This window comes from Anser anser (assembly GCF_964211835.1).
Source record: "Anser anser genome assembly, chromosome: 5".
In the NCBI taxonomy this organism is placed as follows: Eukaryota; Metazoa; Chordata; class Aves; order Anseriformes; family Anatidae; genus Anser; species Anser anser.
In genome coordinates, this window is record NC_139725.1 from 58,454,122 (window position 1) to 58,479,744 (window position 25,623).

General features: G+C 37.3%; 1 protein-coding gene across 3 annotated transcripts in view; it reads right to left on the reverse strand.

The window, feature by feature from the left end:
* Positions 1-1,912: 1,912 nt before the first annotated feature.
* The window catches only part of JAG2 (jagged canonical Notch ligand 2), a 68,479-nt gene continuing 44,768 nt past the window's right edge, over positions 1,913-25,623 (reverse strand). For 2 of the 3 annotated variants that reach the window (XM_083838144.1, XM_083838143.1), the window contains exons 8-26: positions 24,435-24,548; positions 23,766-23,879; positions 23,096-23,209; positions 22,552-22,598; positions 22,099-22,272; positions 19,612-19,762; positions 19,167-19,331; positions 18,564-18,677; positions 17,123-17,236; positions 16,629-16,742; positions 15,987-16,103; positions 15,012-15,039; positions 13,926-14,011; positions 11,036-11,149; positions 10,724-10,839; positions 8,773-9,018; positions 8,208-8,339; positions 7,068-7,224; positions 1,913-4,195 (exon numbers count right to left, since the gene is read on the reverse strand). In XM_083838144.1, the coding sequence (XP_083694270.1) occupies positions 3,723-4,195; positions 7,068-7,224; positions 8,208-8,339; positions 8,773-9,018; positions 10,724-10,839; positions 11,036-11,149; positions 13,926-14,011; positions 15,012-15,039; positions 15,987-16,103; positions 16,629-16,742; positions 17,123-17,236; positions 18,564-18,677; positions 19,167-19,331; positions 19,612-19,762; positions 22,099-22,272; positions 22,552-22,598; positions 23,096-23,209; positions 23,766-23,879; positions 24,435-24,548 (2,690 nt within the window). In that variant the 3' untranslated portion in view covers positions 1,913-3,722. The remainder of the gene's footprint in view (positions 4,196-7,067; positions 7,225-8,207; positions 8,340-8,772; positions 9,019-10,723; positions 10,840-11,035; positions 11,150-13,925; positions 14,012-15,011; positions 15,040-15,986; positions 16,104-16,628; positions 16,743-17,122; positions 17,237-18,563; positions 18,678-19,166; positions 19,332-19,611; positions 19,763-22,098; positions 22,273-22,551; positions 22,599-23,095; positions 23,210-23,765; positions 23,880-24,434; positions 24,549-25,623) is intronic. The other variant, XM_083838145.1, reaches the window with a different exon arrangement.

The following is a 25,623-nucleotide window of genomic DNA, read 5'->3' on the forward strand; positions in this document are numbered from 1 at the left end:
TTAGCCTGGAAATACTCATTTATAAGCTGTTTAGAAAAATCTCAAAAGTGCCCATTTACAAATTTTCCTCATTACTTAGTTCTTGCAACAAATCTTTCAGGAGTAATGCAATGCTTAGCGCACCTGAGAATACCTGTACCAGCAGGAAGTTGAGATGCACAAGTTCAACACGTCATATAAAAAGTCAAAAAGAAACAAAGCTACAGAGTAAGGGTGTATAAAGCATGGGGGGGAAGGCATGCAATTAATGTAAGAGCCTCGCAAAAATAAAATCTGTAAAAAATCTTGGTAAACTTTACAAGTCAGTTTACTTTTTGTTTATCCTCTTCATCATCTTATTTTATTCACTCCAGGCTACATAGCTTGTGCTGGTCACCACATGAGGGTAGCATGAAATAACTCTTGGTTTTTGGCAGGTAAACAAGCATTACTGATATTCATGCTGGTTTCACAAAGCCATATGAGAGCAAGGGTCAGGAACCTTCGTGAGGGCTGATACCATCCATCAGGGGACACATGGAGCCTTTGGTTAGAATGGTTGATGAGCCAACTGCAGGTACTGACATCAAACTGTCACCCAGTTACTTTATTTACCATTTCAATAATATACTAAAAAACAGAGCTAGCATCTTCAGGATCAGTGAGCCAGCTCGCTCCTGCACAACAGCAGCAGCCTTACTATACATATTTTGATCTATTATTTCTCCTTTTCCCTACGGCAGTAACACCCACTACATTTATCCGCATTCATGTAAAAACCTCCCGACAAGAAGCATTCTCTCAGCTATCTTAAGTACATGGTATCAAAGACTCCTCTCTGCAGGAGGTACTCACAAATACTGCAGCCTCAGTTAATCTTACAGAATGACGAGTTTCATCGCTCCCACTATTGCTAGGGAGCTAACAGCAGTCACTAGGTTTTTCCAAGTTGATTTTAGAAAGTCATAGCTGAGAAAGTGTTGGCTCCTTGTCTCATCTTTGGATTTCCACAGCCCCCTGAGCCTTTCTTCAAGGACAGGAGACATATTTGAATATTTGGAGCTTGGAAATCAAAAGGTAATTCGAAAGGTAATGAAAGAATTTGGGTTTAAGAACTGACTTTGTAGCCAGGAACTTAAAAACAGCTCTCAGAACTCAGCTCTCAGAGCTTAGAAACAGCTCTCACTCATCAAGATAAAGACAAGCCAATGCCCTAAGGAAAACAAAATAGCTATGAGGACTGGGAATAAAAACTGTCTGCTAGGCTCTAGGATGCTGCTTCAGAGGTTGGTAGCTAATAGAAAAAGAAATATCAATATTTATATTCCATATCTCTTTATGTTCTTCCCAAAAGTTCACCTTTCATGTAGATTTCTGCTAAGAATCATTTAAGTCACCATAAGAAACAGGCATAGACCTACTTAATTAAAACTGGAGTATGACAAGACTAGAGCTTGAGTGGTTGCAGAATATAGAAAGGAGTTAGTTAAAAAAAATCCGAATCACTTTGGCAAGAGTGCTTCAAGCTGTTTCATGCTTGACAGCCCTCTTATCACCCAAGGAAGCAAACTGATACCACTAGACAAGCCTCTGCTCAGCAGCTGGGAGGAGAGCCATTTCTAGAAAGGCACATGGGCAATAGCTGCCAGCAAAACCAGCAGCCGTACTTTGCAAGGGGCAGCACAGACAGTCCCAGTTTAAGTAGTAAAGGTGTTTATGCCTCTAGACCACCTCCTACACAAAGGGCTACTTGTGTAGTAGTGGGCAAAGGACAACGCTGCCAAGTTGGCTCAGGAAATACCAACACGAACAAAGGCCACGAGCAAAGGTTAGAGGAAGTACCAGGTATTAAATCAGGACTTTCACTCCTCGTTCATTTTGCCTCATCAGATCAGAGCTTCAAGTAACCAAAGCAAACACAATGTGAAGTATCTTACACACAATGAGGGAATCATTTTATTAGATTATGGAAGACAGCAGCATTACAGTACAAAAAGATACAAGAGTAGCAGAAAAAAAGTGTTTTTGGTTTAAATACTTAGGATTATACTGGGGAACATGAGAAGGATAGTACCCTTTTCTAAACTAACTCCTAAACCAGGTTATCAAAATAAGTTTTGAATATTCAGCACAAGTAAAAAAGTTACAACAAACATCATTATAAAATGCTTTAATAAATAGTTTTTCTGAAAGTTTTTTTTAAGAACATGTCAAACAAAAATGTACTAAAACAGAAGATCCTGCAAAGCAAATCGTGTGTTCCTGTATAAAATAACTGATTTCAAAACATTCATGTTTACATTGTTCATGGGCCAGAGTTTACACTCTCAAACATCCGCTCCTCTCACTGGTAGGGTAACTAGGTGTATGTAGTGTTATGCTTCTTCAGTAATTAAAATAAATGTACAGCTTGCCCAGTTAATAGCAATAATAAAGCCTAAAAAAATGCACAAATAACCATTTCTAATGAGGTACTCCCACCTTCTTCTGAGCTTGCCAGCCTTTTTTTTTTTTTTTTTTTTCCATTTAGAGCAAAAGATGAATAAAGCACAACAGAAACAAGATTGAGGAAAATATTGTTCCCTTCATTAGGCCTGTATTTAAACGCAAAAAAGTAATACCACATGTAATTAACATATTCACAAAAGAAAAAACAATGCCTCACTATGTTGGTACTGTACAGTAGATGCACCCGTTAGTGTTCTTGAGATGGGCTGAACATGGGGATAAACAAACATTTCTGGATCTATTTACATGTAAGTGGTTATGTTCCTATGTAAATACAAATGACCAACAGATTCCTAACATTGATTGTATTAACATCATTTTCTAATCTGGACATAATACCAAAAAAATGTCTTATAAACTGCCATAAAACCTCCTTTTCTGCAACATAAATTAAAAGGAATGACATGTAAAAAAAGACCAAAATATTTAAGTTATTAAATCAAATATACAGAGTGATTCATTTAATATGTACATATTTACAAAAAAAGCACTTTCACTATTAGAAAATAAACTGTGTCAGTTGGGGAACCTAGAGTTCTCACAATTTTACTATATTGATATGGCAGTCTTTGACAGTTGCTATAGAAAAAGTTTAATCTCAAGGCACTTGTCACATGCTTCAATACTGCAATTCTAAATGAATTCAACAGAAATAAAAAGGCCACTTTTAAACCACAGTTGAAAGATCTCTATAATTTTTTTTTGTTCCTATTACAAAGTGTGTAAGGCAAATTTGGAAAAAATCTTACAGAAGCTACTAACGTAACAAGTGCAGTGAGCTGCCATTAATAGAGATTCAAAGTCAAGAAAGCAGTTTAAAGTTCACAATTTCCTCAACCAGGAGGTTTTAAAGCCACCATTAAATTAGAGCAAGTAATAAAAAGAAATACATTCTGTAAACAGTGTACAGTCTTTTGTAATAAACTTTACACATATTGAAAATACAACCTCTCCTCTGCCACACAGCGAGTGTATTATAAGTAAACTTTACAAAAATAGCAACTATCAAAGATTACTCATTTTTTCATCTGACAGTCATTGAATAATTTATACAAGGCTAAAGAAACAAAATAAATTTTATTTATTATTATTTTTATTTATTTTTTTTTACGCAAAATAAAGAAACTATGAACATTTGACTCCAGATATTTTTAGTCCTTGATGCAAAGTGGAGATGTCAATTTTTCCCCTCCCCAGTAAGTGTAGGCGCAGTCTGCCTACATTCCAAATACAGATTAGTCTCTACTGCCTTCAAAGTTTGATGCATTCACATTTTTTACAGATCTGTTGTCCATTTTGCCTATTTGATGGGATTTCTTTACTGGACTGCTCTCTGATGTATCAGATGCCTTTGTTGGCAAAGGCTTTGCGAGTTTGTGAGAGAGGAATTTGTCCATTTCCTCATCTCTTTCCTCCTCTTCATCCTCCTCTTCCTCATACTCTACATACTCCTCTACTGCATCACAAGTTCTTTTTTGAGGAGATATGAAGTTTTTGCATTCATAACGAATGTCTTTGTTACTGTAAGATCTGTCTATAGGATTTCTAATGGGATTCAAAGGCGCCCACTGGTTATTGGCACCCTCTTCTCTGGGAGGACGACTTCTTTCTCTCTCTTTTCTTCTCTTCCGAGTCCACCACACACAGATGATTATACAAGTCAGCCATACAATGCTAAATACCGCACAAAGAATTGGAACCAAATAATCTAGAGGGCAAATAAAAAAACAAAAGTCTTGAGTTAATGGAACTAGTTGTACAGCACTGAGCAGCTGCAAGAGAAATATCCACACAACTCTAGGTTAGTCCTGGAAAGATTGTTTTTTAGAAGGAAGATGTCATTGCTGCACAATGGTACATGTATGAATACACTAGTTGATCTAGAAAGGCTCTTTACAAAAAGAGTAAAGTTAGACTTTGCCCTGCTTAATGATGGGGAGAAAAAAACACTTCACATGAGATGTTTCTTTCCTGTCTAATGGACAAACTAGCTATACAAACAGCATCGTCTTTCTCAAGTACCCAAGCCAATTTGGCCCAGAAAACTTCAGTAATGATTCTGAAAAGAAAAAAAAATGTTCGTGTAGGAAGGAAGCAGACTGAAGAGTATTATCCCTCTAATTTGCCCCAGAAATTGCATTGACATTTGCATCAAGAATACACACTGTGTATCCTATCAGACAGAAGAGTGTCTTACCATCAAGTCCACCAGTATTTATGTATTACCTAGCTCTTACCTGAATGTTTTTTTAAAATATGTAATATGTAAAGAGTCAGGCACTTTTTACGATGGTCTACCAGTTTTACTTCAGAGTAAAATCCTTACTTTAATTTCTCCTGATAAATATGGTATACCAGAATGTTGTCATTAGATACGAGAGCATTCACTGCTCAATGAATAAGCAAAAGGAGTTGATGCAACCGCTTTTCTCCCGGTTCCCCTATTACAAATCCCATTAGTGTTGTCCAAGCCACACAGACGGATTATTTCTCCAGGAAACAATTTCCAAAGATCTACATCTGCTGGACATTTGTCTTTTTCAAGGGCTTTATTACTAGAACAGAATACCTTTTTTGCTAAGCAAAAATTCCTGCATTGTAAGTAGTAAGACATCAAGTGCTTTGCTTTTTGTAGAGACAGACAGGATGGCTCAACAACTCTGCAGACACACGCAGTCCAAACTACAAATTTCAACCTCTAATCCAAATGTAAATTGTCTGCAGTTTTGAGACAATTGCTTACAGAATAACCTGCAAGTTGCTGTACAAAAACAGGTGACTGCTTCAATGCCATGGTCATTCATTCCAACTTTAAAATGTCTTCTGAACATATTCTAGTATGAAGGTGATGGTATGCAGGATCTGACATGCTCAAACATTTCCTTCTTGTAAAGGAAGATGAATAACCAGGAAAGTGGTTTGCCTCATGAGATTTAAAGTCATAGTTTAGCATGCTAGGGAAAGATTGTGCTCTTAGCAGTAACTGCTAGTCTCTCTCCATTTTCCATAAGCAGTCTAAACCATGAATGTGGTGGTGGGTGGGGGGAATAACTTAAGAAAAGGAGCTCTTCATATCAGCTTCAAGTAAAAAAAGATTCTCATGCAAAGAATAGTCTCCATAAGTTCAAAATGAAGATTTTATTTTTTTTTTTAAGCCAGAGGAAATCGATGAAGTATTTAAATAATCATCTCCATCTGGACACTCTAGCATCCCACAGAAATCAGTCTTAAAGACACGGTGCTTTGCACCAATGTTTTGTGGTAGGTTTACACCTGCCACACCTAATTAAAAGGTAAAAATAAAACAAACCAAAGACCATGAGAGAGCAGGCTATAGTTTACTTCTTCATGAGTCCAGTTAAAGAACTGGGGGCCACTGGTCAATACTGAGCATCCACAGTGAAATGAGTCTAGAAACATCTTACAGCTAGTGCTTGAGAATAAAGTCAAAGGCTTCCCACTTTCTCAGAGAATCTTTGGATTTCATTGATGCAGGAGTAAAAAGTAATCCCATCCCTCTTTCCCCAGAATTTAACGCACAATCAGAACAGAGAAGCTGAAGTATGTCAGAATCACAGCTCAATTCTTTATCATCCTATGCCGTTTCTGTTCATGACAAGAACAAAGCTAGTAGCCTCCTTCAGAGGAGCTGAGGAAATAGTACATTTGCCAAGGCTGTAACAGATGAAAGGCATTCCCCTAAAGGGAAAACACAAAGGAAATGGAACCAGGCCATTTACTCTTTGTTTTGACTATGGTTGGAAGATCTTCCAAAAGATTATGTTGGGGAGGTCTAAGAAAGTTGGGAGGGTCTCCAACATTTGTAATTTTTCCACTCTGAAGCCCTTTAGTGGAACTGCAGCCCACCAGGGGTCCTCCACAAAACCTTTTCCTGCCTCCCCCAGGCAGGAAAAGGACAAGGAACACAGGCACGCAACACTTCAACTGTTCATTTTGACACATCTCTTAGACAGACAACACAGAGATATAGGTATCTCCAGTCACACCATACCCTCGTTAAGGGGAATGTACATTACAGTTTAAGCCAGCTGTGCACTATTGAGAAACATGATGGAGAGCAAAGTTTTGTATTATCATTGCCAAGTACTGAAAGATCCTAGACATCTAACTCCTATTAAGCTAATACATAAGCACTTCAGAAAAGACTTGGTACCACACTATATCTACCCCTGTTCCCATGATGTTTTCAGTACCTCACATCTCCAGTTTCTATAGTGCAGCAGCACGAAGGTCTGAGATTTGGTTAAGGTTAATGTAATAAAGTCAGAAAGGATATGAAAACAAGAACTCCTGAATCAGGTGAAAGGTATGCTTAGGATAAAAAATGGGGTTAGAAAGAGTGGCAATAGCAGGTAGGGACATAATCCATAACATGGTACCAAGTTTAACCTAGCACACAAGCACAGACTCTTGATCTTAAAGCCATTTTTCTCTTCAGTTAGCAATAGTAATTGAAGAAACAACCTGGTCTACCATTTTCCCACAGAGAAACAAGATACTGACAGCAGGGAATAGAAAATACTTGAACACACACAGGATGAGTGCATTGGGAACCTTACCTGATGATGAATTCCCAACAACTATGGTCTCTACTTTGACTTCAGTTACTGCCAACATAACAGTGCTGTTTTGCCGCTTGGTGATGGCATTTACTATTGTATTAGCAGCATTCTGTATGAGACTATTATCTTGTTCATCTCGATGTGGGACAAAAGACTAAAAGGCAGTGGAGGAAAGGTGAAAAAACAATTATTGCAGTCACCTAGGCAAAACATTGCAATTTTTAAATTCAACTCTATCTTATGAGAGTTCTGTGGCTTGAGTTTACCTGACAGAAGTTAGAAACCTTCAAATATTCTGTAGCAACAGCATGGATGTCTTTATTTGAACTGCAGATGCAGTGTCAGGCTTGGCTGATAACATGCCCACTTGCTAATCTAGTATATCTCAAAATGCAGTTGACTTCCACGTCACTTACACCACTGAGCTAAACTTAGTTATAGTTTGAAGCACTTCAAGACGTGTGGATTATCTAGATAGAAGCCTGGACTAATAACAGTCTGCTCTATTTATACCATACAGTTTACTTCTTGCATCATGGCTCAGCATGTTCTTTACAATACTGGCAGAGACAGTCCAGCTTCTGCCTTGACAAACACTTTAATATGAAAATTCTTTATTTGGAAATTACACAACAGAGAAACATTGAGTGACTGAGCTATAAATGCCTCTAAAGCACTACTTTAGCTCAGTATGGCAACAATCACTCTCACCTACTTAACTTGCATCTTCTTCAACTTAACATTTACATGCTTATTGAACATCCTGAAGCAGCCATACTAGACGGCAAGTACCAATTTCTTTACACTGCAAAGATCAAATCCAACCACCTGCAACTATCTCCACACTGCAAAGGTCAAGAGCCCAAGATTTGATAGAGCAGGTAGGCACCTGTTCACTAATTTAGGCTGAATTAGTCCTCAGAATGACTTATCAGCAAATTGCAGTCACCTTCTGTCATTAATGAAGCTTGTAGTCCAGATATCTAGCAGTATAGGAAATTCCATGAGATCTGAAAATCATGGTACAGTCAGCCTAGGCCACAGATTGCAACATCTATATTGAAGTGAAACAACCTTAAGCAACCTCTTCTCCCCTGCTCGAACTAATGACAACATATATACACATCTCATACTTACAATAGCAACTTCCACTGCATTCTCTGTGGAGTATGACAGATCACATAATATTATCAAAGTTCTGTCCCTAGAAACAGTCCTAGTAGCTGGTAAATATCGTATTTCAGAACAGATATTTTCAGTTGTAGTGCCCTGTTAGAAGCAATGGAGATCGCATGACTTCAGTTCAAGTCAAAATTAGCACAAAAGTAAGTTTCACAGTTTTTGCAGTTACTGAGACCTGATGAAGGGGACAAATAAGGCAGGCAAGAAATGGCAGAAAAGTGAGGAACAGTTTTTCAATGAAGGTAAGAAGTTGAGCTTGTATGACTATCCTAGTACAGTCTAAGCCCATCTTGTACTGTAAGAAGTAAATCATTTCTTTGAAATTAAAAAAATATATATTCAGTAGAAACCCTAACTTTACCTTGCCCTTTAGGCAAAGCAAAATTTATAACAGAAGTCTAATAATAAAATTTGCAAGTTGATGACAGCAAGGAGTTGTGTTATAAATATTAATCTTCTATTCCCCAACATAGAAAAATCCCTACATATATTCACATACTTGATTAATAATTGTTCTCACCTGGGGGACTTTGTTTCCATTAAAAATTAAAGTAATCCTAGCACAGTCATTGTCCAAGTATCCAGAATTAGGCAGACACTTGATATTGGCAGGCAGAGGTTCAGAGGCACTGCATTCTCCCCAGTCAGTGCACGGTGGCTGAAAACATTTCATATACTTCTCCTGGCATTCTTGACCCATGGGACACTGGTTATTTGAATTATCCCAGTGTTTGTGTAACAGACAAGGTTTTTTCCCACACCACACCTAGAAATTCAGAACAAAAAAGTACTGTTACAGTTAATTGCTCTTATGCATCAAAAAAAGCTATTCGCTAAGATGGTCATGATCTACTACTAATTGCAAAAAGTACCTATTTCTATATTGCTAGTCTTAGTAGAAGATGGAGTCGCTCTTTCAGAAAGTGGACATTTTGTATTGACTAAAGAGTAAACTGAGCAAAGATTACCCAAGATACTGGTGACACTGAGGGGATTCCAGATTAATCCCACATAACTTCAAACTACACAGAAGTTCAGACTTCTTTAAGCTAGTCATCGAGGCTTTTTATATTCTAGAAATAAAAACCTCCAACAAGGTCTTGTTTCGCTTCAGTATTTATACTGAGATCTTTGCTACAGAACACTGAAGACATTAAGGAATGACAGATCATTAGAACCACTGACATTTCGACCACTCTTCCAAGAAAACAGTATGCCGGCACCCCCAAGTTACTGAGGGATAGTAAGCCTCCAAAACACCACTCCACTTCATGGTGTGCCTTCACAAAGTCTATAAAATGCTATACAGCTATTCCTTTATTAACGTATGGCTTTGTTAAAGCATCATTAACAGCAAGAAAATATTCATTCCACTACACATGAAGGAACCAAACAATATGAGTAAGTTGTAATCACTGCACCACTTCTGTTTGCCTCAAAGCTGTGTGCTGCCACCCTATACACATCCTTAGCCTCCCTCCACAACAGGAAGCATATTTCTGCAGTTGTAGTTACCATCACGTCCTGTTCCCTTTTGAAGGCATCTCAAACTTCAAACTCACAACACCATAAAGAGACTAAAAATAGTATTTTTAAATTATTAAGTGCAAGATATAGTTATTTCCTAGCCTACAGGGCATACCTACCTAATAAAGAAACATGAAGGCTGAACGGATCAACAATATCCAGGCTTTTAAACTGATGCTTCCAATGAAACATTTGGGAGACTGCCAGGTGAGGCAGTGTCATGAGTACTATTAGCCCTCACCTCGAGCCACCCACCTAGCCTTACAACTTGTAAGCAGCACCGATCTTATTTTTCTCCAACTGTGATGTAAAGCTGCACAGGCACCACAAATCCACTAAGATATGCTATCACAGCATGGCAGAAAGGTCTGGAGCACATACACTAACGTGTTCTATCTGCATTTAGCCTAGTCATATTGCTTCTAAGTCACAACCACAAACATAGTCCATAATAAATATACAAAGATTAGAATTAGTCAATTCATAAGTCTACTAAATCTACTGAAGGACAACACAAAGGCAAAGATTGCCCGCTGAAGAAACTTTTTTTCCTCCACTTCCTTTACTCTGGAATTAAGGTTTCTCAGAATTAGGTCTAACACCATGTTTGCAAAGCTTTGGCAGAGATTTTTTTTCTAAAATCATTTCAAGGATCATTATTTCATTCCCATTCATATTTACTTTTCTGCAAAAAAAAAAAAAGAGTGCCTGTCTGCTTCTAGAGAGCTTGTTCTAGCAGGTAGAGGGTAGGACAATAGCTTATCATTATAAAGCCAATCCCGTAAGTGTTTTTACAGGAAGTCATTGCACACAAAAAAGGACAGTTTGTGGGTGTGCTGTGCAAGACTTTAGACAAAAAAGACTAATTTGTGCATGAAGACACACTAACTTGTGCATGAAGTACGTTCCAGCCAGAAGGATTTAAGAGAAGTCAAAATACCTACCTTGGTGCAGTCAATATGGCCATCCAAACAGTGACAGTTGTTGCATTCTTGATCCCACCTGCTGCCATGAGGAAATGTCATTCCTTTAAGCCAGCAAGGCTTTCCAATTCCAATCACTACAAAAAGAAACAGACACTTAACTCAGAGTTACTGAAGCTATACATATTTCAAACAAAAAAACTTGCTGCTGTTCCTTATTCAGACTATTGCATATAAACTCTTTACCAACTACAATTGTAAATTGTACCCAATTTTTTTTGGGGGGGGGGGGGGGGGGGGGGCGGTAGAGGTTGATAGTAGATATAGAAATACCTTCTTGGCACCTAGGACCAACTCTTCCAGGGGGACAAGTGCATCGGTATCCATTGATTTCATCTATACAAGTGGCACCATATCCACAAGGGGAAGACTGGCATTCATCAATATCTAGAGAGAAAATAGGTAAAACTCAACAGCAAGAACATAAAGCATTGTAATTAAACATTTACTGAGATGTAATCTGACTATACCTGCTTTTCTAATATGCAAAAGAGTTTGGCTTCAGAATTAATCATCTTAATTGGAATTATTCTTATAGTTCCATCCTAACTGAAGCTCTGGTAATCAAAGCAGCAATCTTAGGCTGACTCATTTTACAGAGCAGAAGTGTTGGACAGCTGTAGGTGCTAATGTCTTCTCCACGCTCAGCTAATGTCAGAACAGGATGTGGGACTGTAGTCCTAGTGTCTGCCATTTAGACTTCACAGAAAAGCACATGCTTTCAGGAAGTTATTGTAGTGCACGAACAATAAATTGGCTCAACAGTGTCCCCCCAAAAAATTAAAAAGGAGTTTCTTACAGCAGTACAATCTACCATGAAGAGGAAAAATAGCGTTTAGTTTGTTACAGACATTTGTTACAACTCTTCAGTAACTATGAAATAGCAAGTAGATTCATTTAGTACACACGTACTTAGCACAACAGCATCTCAAACAACCTTCAAAGGTTCACAGGCTTAGTTACAGAAATCTAGTGAAAAAAGGCAGAATCAGAGTCATGCAGGTTGGAAAAGACCTCTAAGGTCATCTAGCCCAACTTTTAATCTGGTACTGAAGTCCACTACATGCTGTTAAGTCCTAAGCCTACAGGTTTCTTGAAGATCTCCAGGGATAGTGACTCAACCATTTACCTGGGCAGCTTGTTCCAACAACGCACAACCCTTTCAGTAAAGGAATTTCTCCTGACATCCAAACCAAACCTCCCCTGACACAACTTGAGGCCATTTCCCCTTGTCTCATCACTTGATGCTTGGGAGAAGAGCCCAACCCTCACCTTGCTATTGCCTCCTTTAAGGTAACTGTACAGCACAAGTAGCATCCCCCCCCCTTCAGTCTACTTTTCTCTAGGAGAAATAACCTCAGATCCCTCAGCCACTTCTCCTAAGACTTGCGAAACAAGAAGCACTGTCCATTCAGATGCACAAAGTATTTGTTATTCTGGGTAAGTGAACAACACTAATTTATGCAAAAGCCTACCAACAAAAGTAACAAACCAACCTGCCAATTTGCAAGCTACAGACACCTGCTTTATTTTTGACCTTAACTGTTCTCTCCCAAGGCATATATCAAAGGTTTAATAGATTCATTTAGGTTGGAAAATACCCAACCATCAAGTCCAACCATCAACTAACACTACAAGTCCACCACTAAACCACATCTCTAAGCACCATGCTCACATGTCTCAAGTATCTCCATGGAAGGTAACTTCACCACTTCCCTGGACAGCTTGTTCCAATGCCTAACCCCCTATTGAAAGCAAATGCCCACTCCAATCCCACAGAAAAACTATTTAAACACTAATTCTTAGCTGATACAGACTATCAGCTCATCTTCTGTGTTTACAGGACTAGAGTTAGAAAGCGATTGTAGCGTTGATAATGAGACTGTTACCTGTACAGGCAACAGAAAACAACAACAAATGAACATGAGCCAAAGAGCTTTTGGTTCTATTTTAGCTCCCTTCAGAACCATTCTATGGCAAAGTACCAGCGAAATTCAGAAGTATCTAAACTACAGGGTTTGACTACTCCTTCCTCCCCTATTCAAGCTATGTTAAAAACTATCTAAACAGCTGTTAATTCTTACTGTTATCAGCATCCCATAACAGGTGTTTGTTAGAACTACTTCCTTTGTTTACAACATTCTAAACAAGGAAAAAATAGTCAGCAACCTGATTACAAATACACAGCATTTGTCTTTGACTACAAGTAGTCCTCTCTGCATTTCATGCCTGGAGAAGGACAGTTCAACATCCCTGAGTGTCTGCATGTAGATACACATACATAATTATCTGCCATCTCTGGTTCTACATCCAGAGATCACCAGCTCAAATCTACTGCCATAAGTGCTATGATCACCTTCTGACTAGAGGTGCAGCTCATTTACTACCCGCGAGAATAAGAATGGAACCTCTACCTAAAAGAACAATCTACTACTGGAGTGGCAGAACAAAGCCTAATATAGCCTCAAAGTCTGATCTACCCAAGGTAAAACTATGTAAAAATAAATATATTTAGATCAAAATAGTAGTATTCAGAAGTATTTAATTAAAAACACAAAGACACATACAGTCCTCCACAACATTTAAATGCAGTCTTCACGTCTTGTTTCCTCCTTTTTTTCAGCCTCTAGTAAAAATTGCCACGTAACAGGTTAATTTTATAGCTTTGAAAGAGCCTTTATCATGTTTCTTGCAAAGTGTTGTGCTCTACCACCTGTATTCACGTGCCAGCACTATGCTCCTCATATTTTGCTTTCATTTGAGATATCCCAGTGGATTTGTTTCTAATTTTTAGTTTCTAATGTTAAATGGTACACTTAATGTGTCATCTTTAATGATGAATTGCTTATCAAGAAAAACACTAAATCATAATAAACTCCTATAAAACCAACACTCCAGACCCTTCAGAAATGCCTGACAAAAAGCAGCAACTTTAAGTACAATTTAAGCCAAGTCACTTCAGTTGCATTTAATGAAATAAAGAAAGGGACAGGAACTGCCATTGTTTTCAAGGTGAGTACCAGTGCCTGACTGACCCAGTTGGCTTCTTCTTTATTTGGAATTCAGCTTACCTAATGCAAAAAGGATTTAAGGGTTCGTTCTGATTTGTGTGCTGGAATGGTACAACCTTTCAGGTCATTACTCATATAGCTACTTTACTTACTAATTCTGCAGTCAGGACCAGCAAATCCAGGTGCACATTCACATCGAAACCAATTCACACCATCAACACAGATACCTCCGTTATAACTGTAAAAAATAATAGGCATATCATTACACCAATTGTTCTCAGGCTACGTTCACAAGTCTAAAGATGAACAAAAACACAGGTTCCTCACACTGCCTGTTCAAATACAAATTCCTATCATCTCTATTCATGGAACTTTCTCACTACTCAAAGAATTAAAGTCCCTCCTAATTCATAATACTAGCCTATACTTAAACTATTGTTTCAGTGGTCTCTAATTAAAGCTTTGTTAATTAAATCTGCTGCTGCTGTTCAGGAGAAGAACCTATTTCCGTCATTTGAAAAAGCATACTGTTAGATAAAACTGCTTCGTAAGTTACCTGTTAAACCAACAACATCTACAAAAGCATGCATGGGGAAGTACATCAACATATCTCAAGGACATAAAGCAGCCCTAAAAAGCTAATACAGAGAGCCAGAACTTCTACAATTTATTTGAAATACATTCAGTTGGGGTTATTGCAGAGGTTGACAACAGGGAAAGATAAGGTAGACGGTTTGCTTAATCCACATGTCAGTATTTTTCCTCTTAAGCTACAAACTTTTATGTTTAACACTAATATATCTATCTCCCCCCAAAATTACTATTTTAAAAACTCATTTATACAGAGTATTTGATCTGTTTTTGTATTTGTCTAAAACTATTTACTGTAAACTAACAAGTTTTGATTATTTTTCAATTCTTATTCTAAAACTCAGTTGTAGATACTTGAGATGTTATCAAGTCTGACTCATTTCACATTATAGTAAGTCACCAGTCAGTTCTGGCATGAGAACTGCACTCTGAAATACTTTGTTCATATATGAATCAACTCAAGATCATTCTGTGGTCTTTGCTGCTGTGAAGAAATAGATAAGGCACAACTGAAAACTGTTTTAAGACTTACAAAGGCTGGCTTCAATTATTTTAGGGCAGAATTGGTTCTAATCTAGAATAGAAATCCATATTACTGTGCTGTCTTATTTTCACAATAGGTATAGAACTGTAATTCTCATACTTACCATGGATGAGGGTTGCAGTCATTGGTATCTTTAAAAAAGAAAATAGACTAACATCAGACTAACATAACTCTTTTGACATTTATTTCCTAGCATACAAAATTATAATTTAAAAGACGAAAAGCAAAAAGTTTCCCTCTACACACACGCTTGCAAAAAAAGTTCAAATAGACCTAAGAAATACCTTACATTTTCTGAAAAAAAGTCAAAGTCTTACAATTTCTGTGTATTCTGATATATCAACAGCATGGACTGGTAAGTAGAATGATGGCAACGTAACAGGAATAAAACATGGTATTTGTTGCATTAGTAGTTCCTATAACTCAAACAGCCTCTAAAAGCTTTTTAGATGATTCCTATTACTTTAGCAATTCATACATATACATGCAACAGTCAGATTTCTTAAGCAAATCTTTCACATTATAAATAATTCTAAATTATTTGTTAGCATTTACACTGGTACTGTAACCTTTAAAACAGGTTATTAGGGCATACATCAGTACAACAGTAATCTCAGAGTAAACAAAGTACAAACACATCTCAGATGTGGACTTCCTTCTGTTATGCCTTGAAACAAAAAGGATGAGCTGCAAGCTTTGTTCCACCTAATTAATTCATTGTGTTGGCATATCAAAGTAATTAACAGCTATCCTCAAAGAAACTAGCCGTATATGATGGAATATGCACTATCATCTTACTTTCAACATACTTTTCATTATTAAACTTACAGAGCAAAACAATCCCCAGAGATACTTGTTCCCAAAGATTATTTTTCTCTAAGAGGCCGGATGTCACATTTTGGCAGAGTAGTGGCAAAAAGAAACATGACAAGTTCTTCATTCATTAGTCAAGCATATTTACCATGAATGATTCAGATATTTTTGGCAACTAAACACAATAAACTTGCTTTGTTTCAGTTAACAACTCTGTGCTAGACACTCCTAGTATCACAGAGCAACGAAGAAGAAAAAGCCTTACTCTGTGTGCATGTACGTCCTTCCCATCCTTCTTTGCAGATGCAAGAAAAGGAGTCTCCACTGCCAACACATGTTCCACCATTCATGCAAGGGTTTGGAATACAACTGCTGTTTTTAGCTTTGAAAACAGAAAAGGTATCTACTTAACACAACAATATATCCATCATCTGGATATATCAAGATCACCAACCTGAATAGCACTTAGGTCAGCATTACAAGACTTACAAGAAGGTCAAAAGATTCTAAGAGCAGCCATATGCACAGTAATCTCTCACCTACCTTCATGATCACAAATCAACTGCTTAACTGAATCAAGATAAATTATCTATTTTTTCCCCCCCATCTAAGGTAAGCATCCCTCAAACACTGCTAAATTCCTGCTTCGGTAGTATCCCACATCAGCTGGGATACACAGCCTGCACAGGATGTGAACACTGATGGTTGCTTATGACTAGACATTTTTCTGGACGAGGGAAGAAACTACTCTGAACTCGGTCACGATCCAACTGGAAAGGCATTGACAGTCAACTAGAATATAGCTTTGCCCATTTACTAATGGATTAAGTATTATTTACTAATGGATTAAGTATTATTTAATTTCTTCTCTGCTTCTGCCTTTGTCCACAGACAATTTAGAACTTACCAATGTTGCAAGTGCTTCCAATCCATTCTGGAGGACATGAACAGCGGAATGTATCTCCATCATCATAGCACGTTCCACCATTGCTACAAGTATTTGCATCACATTGGTACTCACCTACATGTTTACAATAAAAACAATTAAAAATAATTAAGTCCAGCCTAATGGAAGTTAGAAGGCCAGCTATTTTTTAATCACAAGCTTACTTTTTTTTTTAAGAGGTACTTTATATTTAAATGCATCAGTACTGGAAACGCATAGTTCTACTTGCTGTATTAGAGTAAGCAAACCAAAAATAGTGGAATCTAAGGGCATCTCTTAAGACTATTCCACTATAGTTTGTGAAAGAGTAAGTTCTTTAAAAGTTCCATTTTGTTGCTGGGAAACTGGAAGAGGTAATGAAAATGACTATTATTCCACTGAGATTGTTTTAAGTTTCAGGAACTCTAGTCTCATGCAAAGAAAGAAAACTGAAGATCAAAGTAAAGAACACTTACGTGAATGGCAAGTTTTGCCTTTCCAGTCATTCTTACATTCACAATAGAAGTCATTTACCAAATCAATGCATCGGCCACCGTTATGACATGGGTTAGGAGAACAGTCATTGAAATCTAGAAAGAGTTATTCAAATTAGCTGATCTAGCCTAGCAACGGCCATGAGAAAGAACACAAAATGTTTCTTTTTATAAAGGAAATAAGCTGCATAGTATTTAGAAAAACAGCATTCCTAATTGTTAAGCAGTTATCTTTATATAAGCAAGGAAAATCTATTTTTAATAATAAACAACATGAATTACAAAACACTTTGATAACTTAAGACAAAAGTATCTTTCAGAAATCAGTAGTATGACTAAGTAGAGAGCCACCGCAGTTTCCTTTTTCCAGCAAATGTCTGTATTTTGAACTTTAGCGAACTTTCTACTATGCAAGTCAGAAGTAGAAACCACAATATCCTGAAAAGAAGCCCTAGCTCAGGCCATCCACAAGACAATGCTCCCTTCTGTGTGTGTATGTACACACACAAACATACACAAGTTTTAGAGATAGTGCTTTCTACTCAAGACAGAAGCTTCAATACTTAAAACAATTATTCCAAAACAATCTTCATCTAAATCACACAAACTCTTGAAAATGATAGCTGTCAAAAGCTTCTCAGCCTTTATTTCACATCTGAATTGACGTACATCCTGTAATAAGCCTCAACGAATCCTTGTCCTCATGTTTTAGGAGGAACCTCATTCAGAGTAGATACCACATTTAGTAAAGAACCAGCTGCAGTTTCCTCTGAGTTAACCACCATGAACTTGATCTAGTACACTTCATTAACCAAAGCCCAAGAAGTCTCAGCCAAGGTAACAAGAGTAAAGGCCTGCTCCCACTTAGCCCAGAATACAAAACACTAAGTTGCTATAATATTCATTGAGTAAAACTTCAAACTTCGGCAGTTCTTTTCATACCAAAGGACTAGAATGTTAAATTTGTGATTCCTCCAGTAAGGTGGAAGCGCATTATAACTTGCACAGGTTTAAAGCTAAAAAGCCTTCCAAGTTTGGAAACTGATGCATATTAATTGATTGGATAAAGGACAGACTTATGTACAGTAAGTATACTAAGAGGCAAATATACTCATAGCAATAAAAGGAATGAGTCTAACAGGTTCTCTATTCAGTTTTGCTTCTCCTCAGGAGAAGCAAAGTTCTCCTCCCGAGGTACGTACCATGCCATAACCAAAGCATCAGATTATAGTTACATCAAAAGAACAGAATCTTTTGGAGCTGCTGCCATAGAATCTTGAAAATGCTTCAGCAAACAATGCTGAGTAGGTTGCCTGTTACCATAGAACTGAGAAACTACTGCAGCATTAACCATATACTAAATATCACTAATCATTACAACAAAGCTGTGATATTAAACAGGGGAATGTGTAGCAGTACTCACTTGTGTCACACAACTCTCCTTCCCAGCCACTAGAGCAGAAACACCTAAATGAATCAACTTCATCGATGCACGTCCCACCATTCTTGCAAGGTTTCCCAAGACAATCATTGATATCTATGACAAAGAGTCAACAATTATTGCTCAAGATTGTCCTCATATACAAAAGTGAATTAGGTGAGTGATTTCTAGGTATCTAGGAAAAAAAAACTATTCTCCATTTTTACATGCACAAGAACAGCTGCTCATAGCATCTGTTTCTGGTAAAAATTCCTAATGTGCTTTCTCTCATGTATCAAGACAAACCAGAGCGCTAAGTTCACCTGGCAAAAATAGCAAAATGTTCAATAAATACCTAGGTCATAGGTACAAACACATTTGCATTGAAATTGGACCAATATCAGTTTTCATTCACAGCAGAAAGCATGAACCACTGCAGAAGACAACTTTTACCAGAAGAAATTGAACTTGAAGCAGTACACTGGAAACAGTGCTCTGTGCAACTCTTAAAATCCTCATGTTTTACTTCATGTTGTAGAGCTTCAAAGCAGAAAAACTTTAAGGAGGTTTAGATCAAAAATTCTCTTAAAAGAAACTCCCACTTACTTTCATGACAGTATATTCCAGTAAAGCCTCTTTCACAGGCACAGGTAAAATTCCCTCCTGGCTGACTAATACACCGTCCATGAGGCCCACAAACATTAGATGAAATGAAACGGATTCCTTCTTGGGTAGTATTAGTGAAGACTTCTATTGTGCAGCTGTCTATTACTAAGAAAGAGAAGTAAACCATCAGATCATAAGAATCCATATCACTTTTTTTTTTTAAAAAAAGTTATCCAATGATTAAGACCAGTCAACTTTTAAAAACATAATTATGTTACTTCTCTACCCCTTTATAAGTAAGGACTGTTACAAGCACTTTCTTCTCACTCTATTTCATCAGGTCCAGGTACAATAAAAATGATTTTGTGTTATGCTATTCTCACAAATACTACTTTTTTCTGTATCACCAATACATTAAGACAGGTTTCTGGACAAGAGCAGGTACCTTTACAAGAATTGTTCTTGCAGTGGTCCTTGAGATGAGAACAATTCTTTCCATCATAGTCATCAGGGCAGGCACAATAATAATCTCCTCCCAGATCATAGCATTTAGCCCCATTCTGGCAAGGGTTAGGTTCACAGAAGTCAATATCCATCTGTAAGAGAGACCAGTTAGCAGCAGCAGCAGCTTCATTTCCCAGAAATAAGCAGCTTTATCTGTGTTGCTAGAGACAGACGAAGCTAATTTATAAGGAACCTCAAGTTTTAACATTTATGGATTTTCTACACTGCATTCCATCCTGCAATACAGAGGGAAACTTCAGTGTTTGTTTTTTTTTTTAAACTTTAATGAATCCTATTACAAAGGGTTTCTGATTCTCCAATTAAAGATATTCCTTTGAAGGAGGCTGAATAAGCATATTCACAATAACTTAACACAGAATAAGACATTAAGAGATTGCAGTGTGACTACTCTAGATCATTATCCGTCATTTCTCTGCCCTTTACACCCACGTGCTATGTGCTATAACTCAAGTTATATACCAGTGCACTTAACTTGCCTCTACAAGACTCTTAAAATGCACACAACCTTCTAAAAATGTATTCTCTAGAGCAATTCAATTCTCCTCCCACCTTAACTAACACGATTTGTTATCGAACCACGCAACTTTGAAGAAACCTCTGGAGATCATCTACTCCCACCTCCTGCTCAAAGAAACTCTCATTAGACTAAGTTGGCCAGGGCCTTACCCTTACAAATAATATCTATCATGCTGATTTGCATACAGAAATGCAAAGCGCATTCTGAACACTTCTGAGAATTTGCTTTTTGAATTTAACACTAAACCTAGCTTTCACAACATAACCTTTAACAGAAGCATCCTTTTAGGAAAAAAATTCTGCTTCTACATCTTAGATTGCCACAGAAGACCACCACTGGCCACACCCTGAATTAGCTTTTCAGGCTGCATTGATGATTTTGAGCCTATATTGTTATAGCAGTTTCTTTCCCCCAAACTGTTATTCTTACAGACCGTATTCCTGCCCTCAAGTCAGTCTTTTCCTCTTCACATCTCATGAGAAAGGAAAACTTTCTCAATCTTACAGAAGTCTAAACCAAGTCCAATAGCGTATTTGATCACTTTTTTTAAAACAACTCTGCAGTTGAAAAGAAAAAAATCAAGCCTAAATAAAACAGAAGGAACCCCAGTCGTCTAAGCATTAATTCAGCACAGCATGTACAATTCCAACTCCCATGGAAATTTTCAGCCAGCTATTAGCACTCTAATATAAAACATTTAAAGCAGACTATAGAAAACAAGAGATCTGAGAATCCTTCTCAGACCTAACTATCATACTATCTTAACTATCATTTGTTTCCTTCCATTAATATAAATTTCCCCTTCCCAATGCAAGTCAGTGGCTGGTACTTTAGCATCTGGAATCAATGGTAGATATTTCCTGCAACACACATAGCAAGCAGCCAATTCTTCCTCTATTATTTGAGCAGATCTACTAAAACTTTAATTACATATTATGGTATGAACCAGCAAGGAGTAGAGATACACTTGAGATACGACCCTTACGTAGAAAATTAGCTATTTAGGTACTACATTAGGAGCTATTAGGTACTACACCAATTTTATTAAACTTGTCAGTATCTATAACCCTTTTTAATTTTCAATAAAAGGAAGACAATACAAATACTTTACAATAAACATTCTTCAGCATGTACCAGAAAACACTCCAATGTCCTCCATGAAAAATTCTGGAAGAAATCCAGCAAACTTCTAATACAATGCCTTGAGTAGATGCTGTCTTCCAACTGTAATGCTTAATTGGTTATTTAGGAAAGCCAGAATATACACACTTGGGCAATATAATTTTACATTGAGAAAAAAACTAGCATCCTCCCTAGGAAGAAGTAGATCTTCATTATCATTAAGTATTTTAATTAGGAGTTATCAACAGCACTTTAGTATTTAAGATCTGAATACTTAATCAGTAATAGCACTACACCTTTCCACAACGATGTAGACCTGGAAGTTCTGAGAGCCAATACTTATGTATCTACCTGCCTGTGCCTATTCCTGCCAACAGTAATAGGATCACTTGAAAGGTGTATCAGTTATATGCTTCAGAGTTCGTAAGACAAAGGCCTAAAACATTTAGTGTAACAAGAGGACAGCTCCTGAAGATTTGAAAATTTCAAAAAGTCTTTCAAGGTTAAGGAATACTTACAGCTTTAAAACATTTAGGAGATTCAACACCTATATGCATCAATTTAAAGTTTATCAAGCTGCACCTTCAAGTTTCGTAGGTACTGTGATAGCAATGAACAACGGGCTTGCTTATTGAGAGTGTCAAGTATCACCTACATCACTCAGTAATGCCTTAGGCCTTGCATTACTCTAATTTAAACCTGGAGTTACATTTCTTTCAAGAATTCAATCCATGAAGACTACTGCAGTAGTGTCACCACTGGCCTCACCTCACAGAAGACTCCTGAGAAGCCCTGTGCACACAGGCAAGTGAACCCATTCACTAGGTCTTTGCAGCGGCCTCCATTTTGGCACGGACTGCTTTCACACTCATTTGTTTCTATCTCACAGTTTTTTCCTGTGAAACCACGAGGGCATAAGCAATGGTAACCATTCACTTCATCCTACAAGGAGGAGAAAAGAACAAAAGTGGGTAGACTTGTTTATCGATAAAACGTGCACAGAAGAATTCAAGTTGTTTCTATATTCTGAATTTGTGAACAGCAGTAGCACCACAAAATCATTTTGTTAAAATTTTGTCAGCAGAGTCCGCAAGTGAAACACTAAGCTTCTGACATATCTTACCTTTCAGCCTTGTTTAGCCCATCTATAGGTGAAACTACAGAATTCATAACTAGTCAGAACAAAATTTATTTTCAACATGGTATGTAATCAAGAGTTACCTTACAAGTCCCTCCATGTTGACATTGTCCATGACAGTCATTAATATCTAAGGATAAAATAAGCAAGGTATTAGAATTTATAAGACTAAGCCCTAAAATACAAGTCTAGAATAAAAAAGCAGAACAAGTGATTTTCAAAAAAGATGTTTCAATGTAAAGCAAGGACGCTTGACATCTTAAGACAGTCTTATTTTAAAGAATTTAGAACTCTGTAATAGAAGTTAAATCAACTGGTATTAGCTAATTTCATATCTAAAGTTTCAGCTAAAAAGTATTCAAAAGTGAACATGATATTCAGAATCAGGGGTGAGTAGTCTTGCTCTAGGAAGACAATTAGAGTTACATAAATTCAGTTTCATTTAAAAAACACCTATTACATTTCTAAATCTAATGGTACTTTCAATTTACTTCACTAGAAGTTAAGAAAATCCTGACAACTATTTTCCTCTTGTATAAGTATCTATACTACCATTGATTATTAGGCCTCTTTTAAGAAGAGAATAAAACATCCTACATACAACATAAATACTAAAGAAATACTAACTGATATGACAATTTACTCCTGTCCATCCTGGAATGCAGTCACAGTAATATCCACCAATGAGATTTTTGCAAGAGTAAGCATTAACACAGGGTTTTCCCTCACACTCATTAGCATCTGTGAAAGAAGATAAAAGAAAGAAGAGAATAAAGAACAAACCCAGAAACAGATTACCACAGCACCAAGCAGTTTCCATGCAATCCAAGCATCAGAAGCTCATCTTAAATACACTGGTAGGGCACTAAAGCTATTTACATACCCTAGGTTTTTTATGCACACTCATCTATAATAGCACATGCATGTTATCTTACTTTTCCCTTTGCCAAAACTCAAAAAGGTAATAAGTTAGTCAGGGCAAATCCCATCCTTGCCTCCATAAGCTGACAGTCACTTTCTGCCACCATTAAGTAGGAGCTACCATCACCAATGCTGTATTTTGAGACAGAGGAGTTATTGGGCACTCTAGAAGAGCTATTATAAACAAGCTTAATCTGGGATTTTTATAGTTACAGGTTCACTTGAAATTTTTTTTTTTTTTAAGACCTAAAGAGGATCTAAGATATCAATAACAGCACACATCTTCAGTGCCTACTTCAATAACAATCATATCAAATAGAGCTGCTCATTATTTAATACTCTTCAGTGGCCTTCACTACAGAAGGTAGTTACTTACCTAGCTGACATGTTGCTCCAATCCACTGTTGTGGACATATACACTCAAATGCATTAACACCGTCAATACAGGTCCCTCCTTGAGCACAAGGGTTAGATGCGCATTCATCAATATCTGTGAAGTCAGAGCATGCCTTCCATTACATGGTTTAAAATTTGGCTTAACTTGGGTTTAAGTTATTTTGCAAGGGGAATGGGGATGGTGTACAAAAGCTTGGGAAGAGACTAACAGCTCTGACCTAATTTTTTACTTGGAAGATTCTCATCTTCTTAAAGTAAGATGAGAAAAGTCTATGTCCATGTTTATATATTGTAAAATGAACCCATTTTATTTTGCTTTAGTCTAGCTAAATAATTAGAAATTGTCCTAGAACCTTTGGCAACAGAGCGTTTCTTCATATGCATCTAAAAAAATTTAGAAGTAGGTAATATGATCTGGCAATACTTTTGATAACTTGCACTTCTAAACTGCATCAAATACATATTGATTTTCATACTGCAGGTCACACAGTACCTTTAATCTTTTCAGAGTCTCCCAATGCACAGCTGTTAAACGCCAGGGAAGGCAAAAGGCTACCGCCAAATTCCATACCCGCGGAGCACGATTACTAAGCAAGCTTTATCAGCCCTTCCAACCCAAGGGGTCAGCCACCAGTAAATGCATACCCACCAATAGCACATGTTGGTCCACTCCACCCCGATGGGCAGTGACACTTGAAGCCTGATGAAATTTCATGACAAATTCCACCATTAGCGCAGGGATTAGATACACAAGCATGCTCCGCTGGGAAGAAAGAGGGAAAAAAAATATTGCTATATACTCTTCCAATATCAAATAGGGAACTTACATGTTTCAAAAGTAAAGTTTGGAGCCTTCGTCTCCCACATACAGAGAGACTAATAGATTCACAGAATGAGACTGTAACAAGATTTTACTGAAGGTGTGTCATATTTTAAGTCTTAGGAAGCCTGAGGGTAGACAGGTTACCCGTACCTCTGTATCTAGCAGCTGGAGAATTCCCCATTAATCTACTGCTTCCAGCCACATGCTTCTTTCTACCTCCAGAGTGCTTCAGCACCTTTTTTTTTTAAGCTTCAGTGAGACAAAACAGATATGTTGCATGCAAGTCTGAACAGTAGTAACAGTTTAAGTATCAAAGGTCTGTTTAGCTTCATTCTAATATCCTTCCTTGGAAACAGCAAAGAGAGCTACTTGCTCTCTATAGGCCATGCTGCCTGCTGTTACTCCATGCAGGGCTGCCTAACACTTGCAGAAGCTGCAGCAAGTATCAATAGAGTTGTGAAAGGACAAGTATGCCATCACTTGATACTACTTCCTCTCAGAAGCCAAAGAAAAGCTTTTGGAAAGTGAAAAGCAATCCCTTTTTAGGTGAGACTTTCTAATTTTGATAGTAGTTCTGTTTTAAAGAGGCCCTTTTTTTTTTTTTTAGGTGTGTTATCTAACTCAAAATGAATTTATTTTGTCTTGGCTGTTACGTACTAGTGCCTAAAACAGCTCATAATCCAATCTACTGCTAATAATTAGTCTAGAACTTGTGAAACTTATCCCACTTTATCACCACCCCCTCATCCAGAGAGCCAAGTTTCTTCTCTACAGCTTTCAGGGCAAGCTAAGACAGTATTTCATCTATCTTAGCCAAAAATTTGCAATGTGTTCCACCAGCTGAATCAAAATTCAAGTCTTGATAGCATCATAAATATCACACAGCAGTTTATAGAAGTTCAAATAAGATCTATATCCTGAGAAATGTGAAAACCTGATGATGATAATAAAATTTAGTGAACTTAAAGCCCAAACAGGTTAAGTGGAAGAAAAATTGTGTTGTTTCCATCTACAC